Source organism: Pezoporus occidentalis, unplaced genomic scaffold (genome assembly GCF_034315485.1).
Source record: "Pezoporus occidentalis ecotype Australia unplaced genomic scaffold, CSIRO_AGI_Poc_V1 ctg93, whole genome shotgun sequence".
NCBI lineage: Eukaryota > Metazoa > Chordata > Aves > Psittaciformes > Psittacidae > Pezoporus > Pezoporus occidentalis.
The window spans coordinates 6,709,081-6,727,008 of NW_026916294.1; the positions used below are offsets into that span (position 1 = coordinate 6,709,081).

General features: G+C 38.8%; 1 protein-coding gene across 30 annotated transcripts in view; it reads right to left on the minus strand.

Moving 5' to 3' along the window:
- Window positions 1-1,898: 1,898 nt before the first annotated feature.
- The window catches only part of NRXN1 (neurexin 1), a 682,391-nt gene continuing 666,361 nt past the window's right edge, over window positions 1,899-17,928 (minus strand). For all 30 annotated transcript variants that reach the window (XM_062605796.1, XM_062605795.1, XM_062605797.1 and 27 more), the window contains one exon: window positions 1,899-5,289. In XM_062605796.1, the coding sequence (XP_062461780.1) occupies window positions 4,982-5,289 (308 nt within the window). In that variant the 3' untranslated portion in view covers window positions 1,899-4,981. The remainder of the gene's footprint in view (window positions 5,290-17,928) is intronic.

Below are 17,928 nucleotides of genomic sequence, written 5' to 3' on the forward strand. Positions count from 1 at the left end.
TCCTGGCTGTGTACCTCACAAAACTGAGCAGACCTGTATCAATGACTTGCTTTTTTCTTCTGAAATCTCCAGCTCAAAGCGTAACCTGCAGGGGATACTTCTGGTATCGTGGAGAGCAGTGAACAACCAAAGGTGGCACACGCCATCCAGACAGATCAGAGGCTGGAAGGCAAGCAATTCTGTCATCCCCAAGCATTCGTAAATCGGTTTAAATGCAGTATGGATTTCTGTTTCTCTCTGCTCCCATGAGGGCCAGAAACCTTTTAATGCTGAAATAATTACAGACTGTAACAAAATGGGGCTTCAAAATAAAGCAAATAGACTTAATGCCAAATAAAATTGTACTGACAGATCTGGGTTAACTCAGCACAATGCTTACAAGCACCTCTGAAGAGGACTGTACTGAACTTAGAAGCAGATTTTCTATTATCAACGTGAAACCAGTACCTAGATACCCAATTTAAACCTGGGTTGTTGAACTGTAAAGAAGTCATACTGGAGGAATTAACAAACACAGTTGTCCTCTACAGCATACACGTGCTCTGCTTCCCTTATTCTAAGTTGTGTTGGGGTGGTTTAGTTTTTTTTCTCCTTTTTGCTCATTTTGTGAAGGCTTTTAGCTACTTGGCCGCAGTGATGATCAATGAAGGAGGCCAACCCTTAAAAGTGGTGAGCTGATGATGGATGATGCGGGTAGTGAGAGGCCATTAGGATTTTGGTGAAAGGGAGAACATAGTATGGATGTAAGAAAAAAAAATGAACAAAGACAGTGTAGAATTAAAAAGCGTATAATTAAATGTGGGGGTTTCTTTTTGGTAGTAGAACAAAAATAACTCTTTTGAGCTTTATAGCCCCTTTAAATGTGCGTAAAGAATTTTACTAAATGGAATGTTCAGTACTTATTTAGAAAAACACATACACACAAAAAAGGACTAATCCCAGTATAAAGCAGTTTAGAATGTAAGTTTAACTATAAACTGTTTTATGAAAGATAGGGACTGTTTTCTCCAGATTTTCCTGAACTTAAATTATCTAGAATATTTCGGTCTGTACATAATTAAGCTGATGAATAAATCCCATTAAAGTCAAAGAAGCTCCTGGTGTGATTAAAGAAGATACATCCTATAATTCTATTTGGAGTTTAGATCCAAAAGCATAACTCCATCCCCATTCCACAGTACATTAAGGCAACTTTAGATACTTGTTTAAATCAATAGGATTAGATGTTTGCTTGAAGTTACCCATGAAATTAAATGCCATGCTAAATAGGAAAGTACTTATGTAATGGCTTAGCTTTGACTGAAATTCTGTTAATTTTTATCTAGGACTGTTTTTAAGGACCTGAAATAGGTTCATTTTTTCCATACATTTTTTAAACCATCTTCTAGACAAAAAAAAATATTTTCAATTTTAACTTTTCATCCCATCCATTCCCTTACCTTCTGCCACCCTCTTCCCAGCAGAAAAAAAAGGGGAAATAAAAAAAAAAAAAAAGTGGTGGAAAAGGAAGGGAATTCTGTTTGCATTCATAGGGGGAGGGGAGGATCAAGTTTTAATTTCTTGATTTAAAAAAAAAAAACACCAAAATTTCAAATGAGGCAATTCTATATGAAATCAAACAATCATAGAATCATAGAATAGTTAGGGCTGGAAAGGCTCTTAAGATCATCTAGTTCCAACCCCCAGTGCATGAATGTAATTCATACTTTTCTAACTGGGCCAGTTGAACACAAGACTTGTAGACAGTTTTCACTTAAGGCATTAAGAGCTCTGAGGTCACTTTTTCGTGACATGGATGTCTGTAACTTCATACCAATTTACCGTGGTTTTTTTTTCCCCACTGCTTTAAGATGAACAGGTACTCCAGATCTAAGAGCAAGAGAAGAAACAAGCCAGCATTTGTATTAAGAAACATTTTTATTAACAAAACAGTAAATTCCACTTGCTTAGCATTTCCAATAATGAATAAATTGGCCTTGCAACAAATAAAAAAATCGTAAATATCTATCACAGAAAGCACTATAAGGTTAGGGGCATTGGGCCTCTCATCGATGTCTTAGGGTTGAAAGTTTCACATGTTATTTAGTGTTTTGTTAAAAAAGGCAACACAATACAGTCATAGAAATGAAGCCATCTCAGTCAGACAAATTAGGTTATTATAGAGAAAGGATCCAATTTTATGTTAGGTAGTCGGTCTATGTCTGCTTGTTTGTTCGTTGTTGCTGCTGTTTTTAAACAAAAAGGAATTTTAAATCCATTTGCTGGCACTTCTGATACATCCATATTTGTTTTTTGTTAATTTATGAAATTAAAGAGGAAAAAGGAGAACCTTCAGAAACAGTGTTAAAATTGTGTTTGCTTATTACAGTAGTAGCAGATCTTTTTTTCCTTGATGTATGGATTTAGTTAAAGATTAATCTACCAAACTGCCTGTAAGTTGACCTGACCATGCTGTTTCATTAATGCAATCAATACCAAGCAGAAAATACCATCTGATCTTGCCCAAACCATATTCCGTCATGTCCAGTCTCCTGTCATCAGATTATTCTTGTTCTTCTACATATCTTCAAGCACTTAAATCTGAACACCACCTGGCTTTCAACAACTTCTTTCCCCCCTCCAGCTGAAGTCTCTTGCTTCCAGCAGCGAGCTCCAGTATCCCTAACCCTGCCATTCCCTGAGTACAGCTGTCTTCTAAAGGTGGGAGAAATTATGAATGCCACAGGTGAACAACAACCTAAGAAATGAACATCGGATGGATTTGGTGAACCTGTTTTCATGTAAATGCTAATGAGAAGAAAAAAACTGTTTTACAAATGCAACATGACACACCTCGATGTGGTTGGCAACCTTCAAGAGAGGTGCTTTCATGTCAGCTACATGTATTTTTAAAGTGCTCTGACTCCCAGATAGATAGCTGTACCAGTTTCCAGACTTTTCATCAACTACAGTGAGTAACACACAAGAGAATGTTCTGTGTCTGCTTTTTAAAGCTACTTTTAAATTCCTCCTTCCTGTCTGTAAAGTGTGAACATCTATGTCCCTCCCAAGAGGCCTTCAATGATCCGGTTGATTTCTGTTGAACTACCCTCTTTCTGTCTAATGTATTCCCTTTGAACTTCCATGTAAATAAGATGTTACGTTATGATTTATTGCTGTGAACCTAATGAAATAATAGTAGAAAAAAAACCCTTAACATGTAAATTACAGCATTATATTTAATATGTTTAACTAAATTTCATTAATGTTTTATATATGTGAGAAAAGCTATGTGTTACTTTAAAACATGATGAACTTATATTTCTCTGGTTATGATGTCTTGCAATACTACACTGTCAACTTAGCTAAAAATACTTCTTCATGTGTCAAAATGCCCATCACTGAAAAATACTATCGTGCACCTCGAGATTATTTCCTTTTTGGAGAAGGGGGTAAATTCTGCAGTAGAATCAGCCTGGATAATAAAAATGGGTCATTTTAGATCTTTTAGCACCCAATGCTGTAATAGCTGTCGTTCATATAACTGAATACCAGATAAACACTATATGATACTTCCTAAGATTCTCAAGAAACTCATCATTCTCATAATTTCTTAAGAACAAGGTTTCTGTAAGGCAAACCATGCTCTCCAATAGTGAAGCTTTGACTGGAAGCCAAAGGCCTAAATACTTAGGTAATTAATGAATGTGTATTTCTAGGAAAATTGGCCATTCTGATCAACTTCATTGATGCATATCAGGAACAAGAGAGGGGGATAGGAGGGAGAAGACAAATTACAGTAGAGATATATTTTTGCTTTCTAGTCCACTTCTTTCATACAAACTACCAAAACTTAATTGCAACAGAATAGAGGCTGTACAGGTAAGAAAAAAATTAGCTGACTCTTATATACATTCATACACACCCCCCTTTAGTATAACCACTACACTGTAAATCAAAAAAGAAAGGAAAAAGAAAACCAAAAAAGAAGAAAGGGGAAGAAGTCTGGGACAATTTATAATGGCTGCAAAATAACTGAATTATGTCTGTTGCTCCAGATGTCATAAAACTCTCTATACCTAGCAACACTTATAACATTGAGTTTACCAAAAATGGCTGAAGAGCAGATATAGTTTGCATTTTCTATACAACAGGCTATAAAACATCACTTATCACAGTCCAGAAAGCACATATAGATGTGTTTTTATATAAACATATGTAATAACATATTAAGCGTGCATGAAAATTTCCCAATGATTGCATCTATGCCCTCTTGGTTTTTTCCCTTTTTTTTTTAATGATTTTTTTTTTGTTTTGTGGAAATGTGCCTTATATTCCAGATTTTTCTTTTTGTTTTTGAAAATAAGGCCTCCGTACTACTTTTTCCTCACAACCAGAAAGGGGCTTTTTGAAAGTATTTCTACGTAAGTCTTCAGAAAAGCCAGCACTTTGTCTCAAATGCAAGTTTCCAATCACTGCTTCACTGCACCAGACGGCAAACTCTTTATGTTTGCTTGTTGAGTCACCATATATAATGACAGTCTTCTCTGACAATAAGACTAACTTACTTCTCAAGAAAGCGCTAGCACTTTGGCTAAATCCAGAATCATAGGTAGCTTCTTTTTTCTTTTTTTTTTTTCCTGTTTTGTGTTTTTTAATTTGATTTGTTTCATATTGTGCCTTGATGTTGTAGTAATACTCCTTGCTTTATGAATGCGTGGTGTCATCATTGTCTTTCAGAAATGTTCCAGCAACATAAAGACAGGTAGAGTAAATGAAAACACTGTGGATGTTAGGGAATTTATCAGCTCCTGTTTCTGAAAAACAAGAGCATGAAATGCTTGTTTTTAAAAACAGTCTTTCCTTTCTGATTGCATTCCCTGTCTTTGTTTGTTTGTTTGTTTTTGAATGTGCTTCATAAAAAGTAAAGTAAATAAGTTTGTATTATGTCTCAGATAAAATGAAGACTATTTCTATACAAGCGTTCTTTTAGATGTTGAGATCAGACATAGTACTCCTTATCCTTATTTTTCTTGTTTTTGTTGGAACTTTTAGCGCTGTTGGGCTGTTTTTCCTTGATCACAGCCCCATTGGATTGTGCTGAGTTACTGATGTAGTTTCGACTCTCATCTACGTGATACGATCCTTCGTCTCGATTCCTGTACTTGTACATAGCATACAGGAGGATGAGGATACACAGCGCCGCCGCTGCCACGATCCCAACTACCATGCCTGTTGTGCTGCTGGATTCACGGATCACCTCAGAAGAGCCAGGGTACTCTCTTCCTCCTCCTGCCCTGGTAGGATTTGCTGTAGGTAGATAATGAAATAAGGGAGAGGTTATTATTGAGTGTGCACATTGCGGAATTAGTCATAACTACCTGTTACAAACATGCATCTTTCTAATGCACTCACTGGGTCAGGACTGCCCATCAATGTACCCTACTCTGCCAGTCCAAAAACATTTTGGTTTTCAGCCCATTCCATTTTCACATCTGCCAGCACAAGTCAACAGGCGTTTAAACAGGAGAATGACAACCAGGAAAATCTCACTCTAGCCTTCAAAAGTATAATTTCTTCAAATGTGGTATGAAACAAAGAATGCCTAAATAATCTGAAACAACAGGCGTGCCACAATTTAAATGCCAGCATACAAACATCTGGGAGGAAAGGATCTCACTTCCCTACTCCCTCCCTTCTTCCTTCTCTCCTTCTGTAAAGAACAAAACGTGACACTATAGTACTTATCAAGAAGACAGTGATGACAACACAGATTACTCAACAGAATGGGGGGTGGGGGTGAAAAATTCCACCTAACAGTAAATGATAGCAGCCAATAAATTGGCTACAAGTAAAGTATTCTCAGCTCTCCTTTACACATTTCCCTCAGCAAACTTCTCAATTTCTCCTTTCCTTCTCATATTTCTTCCTTTTTCTCCAAATTAATTATATTTATTACATTGTGAGAGCTATCCAACTGTACCTTCTCTTTCCTAATTCACAGACTGCTTCTTGAATGTGGCTATGTTTCAGAGCATTCTTGACTCAACTTTTCCCATTCCATGTTTTCATCATTGATGTCAATACCAAACATTCCTTCAATCAATGCTTTATGCTCAGAAAAAAAATCTCTCAAATTGCACAGAGCAAGGGCCCAGTCTTCTAAGAGCCCACCTCTCAGACCAGACGCTGGTCTTTTCAGTTGTGAAATGAACTGAACTGACCTACACATCAGACTGGAAAGTCTTCTTGACAGGAAATATTGTGTTGTCTGGCACATTTTGTCCCCTTGCACAGCCATGTGGAATGAAAGACTAATTCCAGGAGGGATTTCTAGGTTAAATGCTCACAGCACACACAGTGCCTATACATTTTGCATGATCTCCTTTCTTCACTGCATTTTGGAGAAGAAGATCTTTGAGACAAATCTTTGTACAGAATCACTCTTGGTGGCAATAGCTGAGAAGGATCTTCTTGTGTAAATTAGCAAGTGTGATGGACAAAAATGAAGTGACCTGGGTCAATGCAATATTCCATTGATTACAGCAGCATTTCTCAACTCCTAAGAAGCTGTGTACCCTCAGCACTGCCATCCTTGGCTGAGCTCAGGAGCAAGAAAAGAGCAGCGAGTAAACCAGGCTTTCCCTCTGAGCAGTGCAGAAGACTCATTAATCATCAAGGCTGGCTTATAGAAACCACATTTTAAATCATTATGCACAGCTAAAAATGCAGTCAGTGAACTATAAGTGTTAATTAAGAGTATTAGTAAACACTTAGTTTTACAATATATTCATGATGTTAGCTTTGTCAGGCCTTGCCTACAACTAGCATTTGATTAAAGTGTATTAGAGAAGTGTCTTGCTCAAGGTGCACCAAAGCACTCTATGTTCCACAGTCACTTTTTGGTACTGTAAAGACATAATAGGAAGATGATGATTTTAAGGATGCTATATTAAAGGTAATGTCACTCAAACTATCAGCGCTGGTTAAAAAAATTGCAACAGGTTTGGACAATCAGAAGCAGCCACCAGCTCCAGACATCTGCAACTGGCCTATGAATAATGAAACACAGCAAAAAGGCCACAAACCCCCAAAAGCACTAAGTTCACTCCACACCTTGGTGCTATTCGTCATTTATTTATTGGTTATTTGTGTTTTTACTGTTGAAACACCATTTCCTGGCAGTTATCCCACATAGGCTTAAAGAAGATGACATTTAATTTGGCTGAAAGAACAGAGGTACCACTTAAGAAAACTGTTATTTGTGTCAAATAGTATTTAAACTTCCTTTTTTCCCCTTCCCCTCTGAACATTCTTAGTTGTTACGAGTTGGTACAACTGGTGTTTTCTATGACTACGCAAGAGATCCTGAAGTTGCGTTTCAGAAGGCTCTAAGGTATCTGCTCATTTCAGTGTCGATGCCAAGCTACTGAGAAACGTTTTCTGCCTCAAAGGAGTCAGTGAGTGGTTTAGATCCTGTTTCTTCATTGTAGCTATTGTGGAAAATGAAAATTCTTTTACACATGGGGTGTCATTTCACAAGAGACAATGCGCTGCTGCAGAACAAAGACTCCTGAGTATTTCCATAGTGAATGAAAATGAGACAAAGTCTTATCTTACTGTATGTGATTTCAGGAAATTAATTTCTGTCTGAGAACTAGTGCAAGTAACTGAATAAACTCTGTCTACACCTGATGGACTGACAGCTGCTCTTTCTCTTGAAAATAAAGACATTTGGGCCAAATGCCATCAACTAACTTTAGAATTAATGCCTACTAAATGACACTTAACAGCTTGCTCAGAGGAAAACATTCTTCCAACACTGCAACCTAAAAAACCATGTAAGGAATATTTTTCAATGTTACCTAAACTCCTGTCTTTCACCTGATGGCATCCTTTTATTTTTAAGAATGTTTTCACAATTATCTCATTTATCCCATCTGTCTGAGGAATATTCAACCACTACATTAATGTTATTTAAACTTACGACGTTTTCAAAGCATCTGTTGTTACATTTGGTTGGTCTTCTGTATACGCAGCAGTTCAGCAAGGGAAGTTACTTCTTGCTATTTTTCTTCCATTTACATTAAAATAAGCTTTTAACCTAGCAGGGCCTCTCAAGACAAAGGAAGGAGGAGGAAATAAAGTTTTACAAAGCACATGGTTTGTCTGTGAACATTTTAGGTAGGAAAGGCTAATGGAGCACATGCTAAAGCAAGTGTCCTATTCTGAGACAGGGAGGAAAAGGCCACTGGGAAAAGGCCAGCCTACACTTTTAGGATCTATGTAAATCAATAATCCCCATCTATAATACTGATGAAACAGCTGCCTTCTATTTAAGTAGGGCCCTTATCTGACTAAGACTCCAGTACTGAAGGGGAATTAACCTGTTTGGGTTTTTTTTTCTTCTCCCCTGAAGGACAGGAATTATTGCAAGGGGCAACACTTGATTGCAAGTGAAGATTAAAAGGCTACAGAAATCTTGCTCTTTGCTTCCCAGCTCATGTGATGAAGTTTCCTTCCCAGCATCTTAATAGCTGAACCAGGCAGAGTCACTGTCACCTGGCACAGCAGCAGAGGCATATCTACGGGTAACTTTGCTACTTGATTGCAGTCTCTGTTAGCATCTGCAGCATCAAAAAGACACTAACTTCATCCCAGATAAAGTTTCTTACTGTAAATGAGAAGGTGAATGTTTAGATTAAATGTCATAAAAATGACCCCAATTTTTAAGACTAAAAAGCCGATCTAAAAAAACCATCCTGAGACATCTATAGTAAGTTGAGGATGGTTTGATTGGGAACAAGGAAAAAATCATGAAGACTGTAGTTATGCTCAGACCATGCCGTAACACTGAGAGGAATAAAAGTCATCTTGTGGTGCAATGATCCCCTCTTAAAACAACCTCTCTGATGCTCAACTCTTCCTCTCAACAGTACACAAGCAGCTGTTTTGGACTGTGTCAAAGACCAGCTTAGAAGAGACTGATTTTTAAAACCCTCTTCTAGCACTTATGAAAAACTTTGCATGAAATAACAGCAACTGAGCACAGTTTTACATTGTGTAATAATGGATTAGAAAGTTATTATTCTTGACTGTATTTCTAAGTGGTTTAAAATGTAGAGGGTAAAATCTGACTGTTTGCAGTGCCCAGTTTTCATTAATACTGTGAGAAGAAAATTGGAATTGCAGGCTCCCATGGTGTTTGTGAATTGAAATTAGCAGACTTAAAAACAAAACAAAAAACCCAACAAAAGGACCCCAAACCTGTTTTCTTTACATTTATGACTTCCCACAAACTGTGAATAGGAAATTACTCCTAAGACAAGAATGTTTAACTACTGCATTTGCAATGAGGCATAAAGGCAATTATTTACAGGACATACTAATTTTCACTCTGTATGCTATCATTTTAGACCTGTTTGTGGTTGACTTTCTGTAGCTTTGTTGGATTCTGGTGAACTGGTTTCTGAGTTCACTGCAATTTCAGTGTCTCATTACAATGAATACATCTGAAAACCAAATCTCAGTGCTTCCTCTGCTAAACAGGTGGGATAGATGCAGCCCAACTGAAAAACCAGGATGAGGATCTGCTGTCAACCTGTGCAAGAGGCTAAGCTCAGACCCACCTGGGTCTGAACACAGCGGTATCTCAGCCTATTTCTTTCCTAACTGGCCTCAAGTGGCTTTCGAGGGGAGGCAAGAACTGTCTCCCCAGGGGACGTCCAGCAATGACTGAGCTGCCATGGGAGGGAAGGAGCATGACGTGGTTCCACATGCAGCACCTACAGCTCAGTGACAAACTTTCATTAGACTTGTAACAGTCTATATCCAAACCCATGATCTAATCCATGTGGATGAACTACCACAAAACTAACTGCATTGCCAAACACACACCCTATGCTCCACGATCATAATGTCATCATGATTCAAAGAGAATGGGAACTGAGCCCGTCCAACCTAGCCTTGAACACTGCCAGGGATGGGACAGCCACAGCTTCTCTGGGCAACCTGTGCCGGTGCTTCATTTCAAATGTGTTTAAGAGAAAATTATTACCTGTTCTTTACCTCCTATAAATTGAAATTTCAGAGGTTCTCAGAAGGAAAGCTAGAATGCATTAAAATACTTCTAAAGGAATGTTAACTAACGTAGCCAGTCATAAAAATAGCCTCACAGTGAAACACCATCCACAGCTAGAACGGTTGTTTTGCTAAGAAGCTAGACGTTGTCTCTGCACAGAATAGAGTGCTTGTTTCCAAGTGCAATCATCTGCCATATATTGACTTCAAATCATTTACAAATCCTACCAACTCCTTAGGACTGCCGGTTTTGCAAGTAACATTTTTCTTCTGTGATTGAGAGGTGGAAGGGTTGGTGACTCAATCTTGTTTAAAATGCCAACACAAATCTAGCGGGAGATATAGGTCAGTTGGTAACACAGTGCCAATTGATAGAGCGTATCAAATCAATGGGTTCTGTAAGTTAACATGCTCTGCAGAGTTGAGGGGAATATTTCACACAGTTTAATGAGAAGCTTTTGTGAAAACAATTTCCACAAAACTAAATTTAATTTTAGCCCAAATGGGAAATGTAAACCAATATATCCGTTAATGTTTTTAGCAGTCTTCATCACTGTGCTCTTAGCCTTTTTATATTTTTCACATTTTCAGTTATATTCCTCTGAATATGGATCCTTTCTCCTTTTACCTGTTCAGCTGTCCTACCTCTCCCCACTTCTACATTTGTCATTCATTCACCTTTGCACCTCTGCTTCTTTCTTTTCTGCATGAAGTAATTTATTACAAAGGAATTTTTACTATGAGGGTGGTGCCCAGAGAAGCTGTGGCTGCCCCATCCCTGGCAGTGCTCAAGGCCAGGATGGATCGGGCTTGGAGCAACCTGGATTAGTGGAAGGTTTCCCTGGCACCTGGGCCAGGGGATTGGAAGTGGATGAGCTTTAAGGACTCTTCCAACCCAAACCATTCCATGATACTATGAAGTAATTTATCCCAGTTTTGTGCATGTTCTGGGAAATTGCCGGTAATTTGTTACTTTGCTTCAGAACTTTTGACTGATCAGCAGAGTCAGTGGGTAGTCTAGATTTTAAACTGAAGTAATCCTAACTGGGAAAAAGATTAAATGCTTTGGCCAATACGACAGCATAAGAATGGCAAACCGCAAATATTACACTATTGATAGCATGTCTTCAAGCTAGAGCTAAGCTGCTCTAATCATTAGGAACCAGTTCAGACAACTAAACCAGTATCTTCTGCTCAGTTGCCTGCAGCTCTAGCTCCCTGAAGACTCAGATGAACACCAGTGTTATGGCAAGAAAAGGGGAGGGACACTGAAAACATAAATTTTTGGTGGCAGCTAACTATAAGACTGGCTTCATTGTATGAAAAACTTATTGACAGTGACATTTTGGACCCCACTGAACTTAGCAAAAGTTTTGCCACTGAGCTTTGCAGGACCAAGGTTTTATTGCTTGCTATTTTTATCATCATAATCTAATTTTAACAAAAAAAAACAAAAAAACCCCAAACCACCTAATCTAGGAACCAGTTTTCTGCAAGAGAAAACCAAAATGTATTTGTGAAGAATGAGGAATCTGGTGTTTTGGCCTGCAGAGCAAAAAATGATTCTTACTCATGAAATGAGCTGGAGGTATAGACACCCACATTCATCTTTGCAACAGCGGGTGATTCCCTGACTGTCTTCCTTCACTGAGCAGCTACAACATGAAGAGATAAATGTCTGTGCCTCAGACATTATATATATGACTCGAATGCTGGAGCTGAAAGCACACTGCATTCACGTTGCTCTAAATACTGTCATCAAGTCAGATCCATTACTGACAAAGTCAATAATGTGCCCAGGAAAAGAAGGGGCCAGGCTTTCAAGATACACAGAATACAGATGCACACACCCTGGATATGTGACCACTACTAATACCAAACTACACCCACTAAAAAAGGCTCAACTACAGCTTGCAGCTACAGTTACACTCAGCCTGAATTGTATTAGAGCCAAGACCATATATGCTTCACAGGGGGTGGAAGAGAAAAATTAGTGTACTTTAGGATTTATATAAGTTACACTTGATGTGATTAATGTTTTTTTTTTCTCATGATAACAAAATTATTAAGACTGCCCTGTTTTTCTTTGCTTCTCATACTCTGTAACAGAATCCTGGTGTCTCTGATGTTAGAACCAGGAAAAAAGTCTGAGATATCCATAAAGCTTTGTCTTATTTTTGAATATTATTCTTATGTTCTCGCTGCTTTCATCTTTCCTTTCATTTATCCCTTTTCTGTAACTTTTCAAAGGGTATGTTCACAACATGTGCTGTATCTAGATATCAGAATCTACTCTTTATACCAGCTCATATTTAAAGGAAGTCCCAAATCTAGACCACAGCTCCTAACCTCAGGGGAAGTGCTGGTTTTGAAACCAATGGACCAGAATAGCATGTCAACACAGCAGAACAAGGTTTAATTCAGGTCTTTATATAGTCAGGAGGACATAGCCTAAGGTTAGACTATTTCAGGTACATGCATCCTCATTCATTATAGGTTATTTGTGCCTTGAATTTTCCCTGCTTCCATTTATGAGCAATATCCTTGGAGAATACCTAGTTCTCAAACTTGTCAGCTTTCCACTGCCACTTTACAGGCTGTCAAATGACTAGTCACGCACTGAAAAAACTCCAGTATTTCCACCATGGTTTAAATTGGGCGGTAGCAAGCAGCTGAAAGTTAGCAGCGATGGTTTTAGTACTAGTTATGCAAGAGGTAATGAAAATTCACACTGTACTAATCACTAGAATACACCAGCAAGAAGTTTACTATTTGTCCTTATCTCCTTTGCGTGGCGGTGGGGGGAGCAACCCTGTTCACTACCAGCATGGTCATTAGTTGATTTAAGTGGGTATATTAGTTGATATATACTGCAGCCAGCATACACCAACTACTTTGTAACACCATTTTAATCGAACTATTGGGTGTTGCAGATGCTTAGGTAGAAGCAGAAGTTTTTTTGCACACCTCTAACTCCCCCTGTTTGAATGAATGAAAACTGAGCTGCTGAAGACTGCTGGAAGAAACAGTGCTTTGTGTCATATAATTCCAACAGACAAAGCGCTGGCCTCTGCCCTGTGTCCTGCATGCAGTGCAGCCAGCTTCCCACCTCTTATAACTGTATTTGAGGTGGCTGCCTCAGATTTCCATCCTTCTGTCTGGTCCTTCCTCCAACCAGTAGCAGAGGTTAAAGCAAACCACTGACAGTGGTTGAAAAATGCAGAAGGTAATTAAATTAGTAATTGTAAAACTGAGGTTTTCAGACACAGTTAAGTAATTTGCTGCCTTGAGTGAGGCTTTTGACTGATTAAATAAGGAATTTTGGAGAGGCAGAGAGGATTTGCTTGCACAGTGGTGAACTAAATAGGTGACTGAATCTGGAGATACATAGAATCCTATAGAATTTTAAGGACCTGATTTAACATCACATTGTTCAGATTTGGTCTGACAAAGCCTTGGCATAGAAGTTGAGCAATGTAATGTAAATTCAGGCCTGTATTTCACCTATAAACGTTTTCATACCTTTACAAAGTATTGTCTGTCTTCTACCATGTCCATAAAAATAAGGATGATAAACAGTCCTGAAGAAAACATGGGGTTTTTACCACAAAAAGAGGAAATTCAATGCATATGCATTACAAAGTGACAAATAGTTTTAGTATTGCATTACAGTAAGCAAGAAAATATATGCACTAGATGTAGCAGTTCAAACCAGAATGAAGTGCAGCTCAAGGAACACAGTGGGCTTGCATTAATCAAGGCACCAAATAGCACATTGTCTAATTTCAAAGTAGAACAACTCATTTATTTACGCCAGTAATCTATGTACAGTCTGGATTCTAAGTGTACGCTTGATTCAAAAGACCCATTTTTAGGATTACACTCTTTAACATAGGATTTTTAAACATACTGCCATGAAAATTAAGGGAACCTGTTCCAGATTCAGTCAGCTATTTACTTCACCATTGTGCAAACAGATTCCCTGCCCTTCCAAAATTCCTTATTTAACCAGTAAAAAAGCCTCATTCAAGGCAGCAAATTACTCAACTGATTCCAAAAACCTCAGTTTTATTATTACTAATTTACTTATTTTCTGCATTTTTCAACCAATGTCAGTGTGTGAAATTCACTCATGGAATATGTTTTAAGAGTCCACATAATTTTGATTTGGCTTTACTTAATTGGTTTCAGTAAATCTAATGTTTGCAGAATAACCTAAAAACCAAATGAATCTCTTAGGGTGCAGTAATCTGTCCTAATGGACACGTCAGTGCTGGTTTTCTTACAGAACACGGGTAAGATCTGACTTGGTATGAAAGATGGATGGACAGACAGACGGACTGAAGGAAGGAAGGAAGAAGGAAGGAAGGAAGCAAGCAACAAAGGAAGGAAAAGAAAGGGAAGAAAGCAAATACATAAATGAAGAGAAAGATTATTAGTATCTAAATGAATGAATGTTACTACTTTATCTGTTGAAATATACACATTCAAATACCCTTCATGATAGTTCAGAAATGTGTGTGTGTATATGAACACAGACTGGTTTGGGTTAGAAGGGTCCTTAAAGCTCATCCAGTTCCAACCCCTGCCATGGGCAGGGACACCTTCCACTAGACCAGGTTGCTCCAAGCCCCATCCAACCTGGCCTTGAACACTGCCAGGGATGGGACAGCCACAGCTTCTCTGGGCAACCTGTGCCAGGGCCTCACCACCCTCAAAGGGGAGAATTTCTTCCTAATGTCTAACTTGAATCTCCTCTCTGTCAACCTAAAGCCATTAAGCCAAATTTACTCATTTTGTAAACAGTATTTTATTCACAATATGTGAAACTCATTTTACAAACAATAATTCAAGGAAAATGGATGGCTACAGGGATGCTGGGGATGGACTCTTCATTAGGGACTGTAGTGATAGGACAAGGGGTAACGGGTTAAAACTTAAACGGGGGAGGTTTAGATTGGATGTAAGGAAGAAGTTCTTTACTGTAAAGGTGGTGAGGCACTGGAATGGGCTGCCCAGGGAAGTCGTGAATGCTCCATCCCTGGCGATGCTGAAGGCCAGGTTGGACAGAGCCTTGGGTGACATGGTTTAGTGTGAGGTGTCCCTGCCCATGGCAGGGGGGGTCCTTTCCAACCCTAACTATTCTATGATTCTATGATTACTCACAGCTCCTGAAGGAGTGGCCCATGAAAGAAGGCTCTGTTATTTTTCTTTACTTTGAAGATGTAAAACACCACTTGTGATTCAGTTCTGAAGGTATTTATAAGCAAAGCTGAAGCACATGATCCTGCTGTGATAACGAGTCTGGGATGTGAATGCAGAGAGAAGCAAACCAGGGACTCCACTCATTCACAAACACATACAATGGTTATGCGTCATATTCCACTGACTTCAGTGGAACTCCCTAGATTTTTCAGTGCTTGTCTGCATCATGGACAGTAAAATGTCCACAGATATTGTGTCCTTTTATTCAGGTGTAGAAGTGATATGTTAGTCAAACAGGGGCCAGTGTAAAAAAATCCAGCTCCCCACTTTTCACCTATATTCTGCATTTCGATATGTTGGTATCAGTGTGACTGCTTTAGCCTGTGCTGTTATCTCTAGGCTGCACTGAACCTCTCTTTGAATTACGTATGTTTGGCACTTAAAAAGCATGCATGGCTAACAATAGCTGCATTTGTCTTAAAGTGTGCTTAAAAAATAAACTTTGAAATCTTTTCATGTTAGTCCTAAATCCCCCACAGAAGTTGAGGTTACACAAAGAAAGGATGTATAAGAGTGGGGACACCACCACTACCATTAAAATCACACAGAATGCATCTGAGGAGTCCAAATTGACTAAACTATCGAAAAATTATTTGTCAGAGTGAAAGGAAACCTTTCTTCTCAGCACGTTATTGTTCTCAGCTGCTCCCAACACTAGGAACGTATGAACGTCACTAGGACTGGCTGGAAAGCTACAGTTCTACTCAGTATTCCCATGCTCCAATGGGCTGGCCAAGCAGTGCTGGCACAGTGGAGCAATCATAATTTTAAACATCATTTTCTTACATAATCTAGGAAAAAAATTCTTTTTTTTTTGATCCAATCCACGTGAGAAATGCCATCTTTGTGATTCACAGAGAGAGTCACTAAGAGCTCAGTCTGTCGCCAAAACAGTGGCGCAGTTCACAATAAAATGATTTGGAAAAAGGCAACATTTGCTTTCTGTTGCTTGGGGGGAAGGGGGGGGCTTTATGATTTATAAAAAGAGGGGATAACCTTAACTATTTTAACTTCAATTACAGGAAAATAATCTCTATCTGAAGCCTCTCAGTTCCGTTATGTGTAGACACGGTAAGTGCTAACATTTAGAAAGTTTGTAAATAAAGTGTAATTTTCACCCTGTAGTGGCTCATACAGACACGTCTGTATGTATTTCAGCTAGGCATTTTAAAAGGCTGATTCAAGACAAACCAGCAATCTTGCTAGAACTTGAAATGCATATAGAGCTACAGGATAATTGAACTGAGGCACAAATATTCCCTTTATGGCCTGAACCATAACAAACCCAGTAGACCTATGAACTAACTGTAATTTTATTTTTCTTTGTTTCAGCTCCTTGCACAATGAATTCCATGTAGTGCATTAAGCAGGGCACTTGCAGCAACGTATGAATTATAGGAGTCACTTTACCTCCCACTGCAATGTTATTTTGCTGCCAGATGCACCAGGAATACCGTGCAGTTAATTTGTGGCAGCGAAAGAAGAGCAAAACTTCTAATAAGAAGCATAAATCATTTGCAGTATGTATTTCACAGCTCTGCCATTAGGACAAAAGGTATCAATGCTGGGACCAAACCTAAACCATCACAAAGAATTTGAGAAGGTATGGTTGGTTCCTAGCCATCTCCATTTATGCAGTACATGTTATCACACAGCAGGAAGCAGTTTGCATGCAAGCACCATACTGTTCTGCTCACAGGACAAAGCCTTCCCCAAAGCAGTGACTCGTAAGATGTGTAAGAGTAGTGGCTTCTCTGCTCTCACTGGCTATACTGGCTCCGGAGAAGTCTGACCATCTCCAGCTGGTTTTCTGTGATGCAGTGAGCCTGACCAAGATGTGGGAAAAGTAGCACATGCTCAAAGGTCAGCCCGCAAGCTGATTATTAATCTAATTATTGGTCCTTACTTAATAAAGCAGGAAAATAACTGATCCCAGTCCTCCCTCAAAATCACGAACAGGGCTAAGAGAGGTAACCAATGCTACAGATGGTAGGCATCACTGGACTCTGTCCTCAATATTCTTATCCTGTTTACGTACAGAACAAGTACAGGACAAGACCTGATACCAGTCAAACACTGTCCTGGGAAGTGGAACCCAAGAGCTGCCAGACAAATGCTGATCCAGAGATGATGAAGTATTTTCTTTGGTTGCAACATGTGAATTTCTGTTTGTAAAAGGACACTTGTTTGAACCTGAAAAAGGTTCGTTTCTACAAGACCTATTTTTTGCTTTGAAGGTTGTCTTCTGCTAAAACTTCCAAGACCAGTGACCATCCTGGTTTTAAGACTGCCAAAACCTCTACCCATCCCACTTCTTCTGGGGCTGTCAAGAATGGTTTACATCCTAATTTCTAACTGAAGCCTTTGTTGAGTCCCAAGTTTGAGAAGGGTTTGTTTGGATAGGGTTTCCACTATCATTTTTCATACTTGTCTCCAGAATGAAAGGTTTTTTTATCTCCTCTATGACATGAAGCTGAGGAAACATGAATTACTATTTAATTATTACAATTATCATCATAGAATCATAGATCAGTTTGGGTTGGAAAGGATGTTAACAGGTCATCTAGTCCAACCCCCTGCAACGAGCAGGAACATATTCAAAAC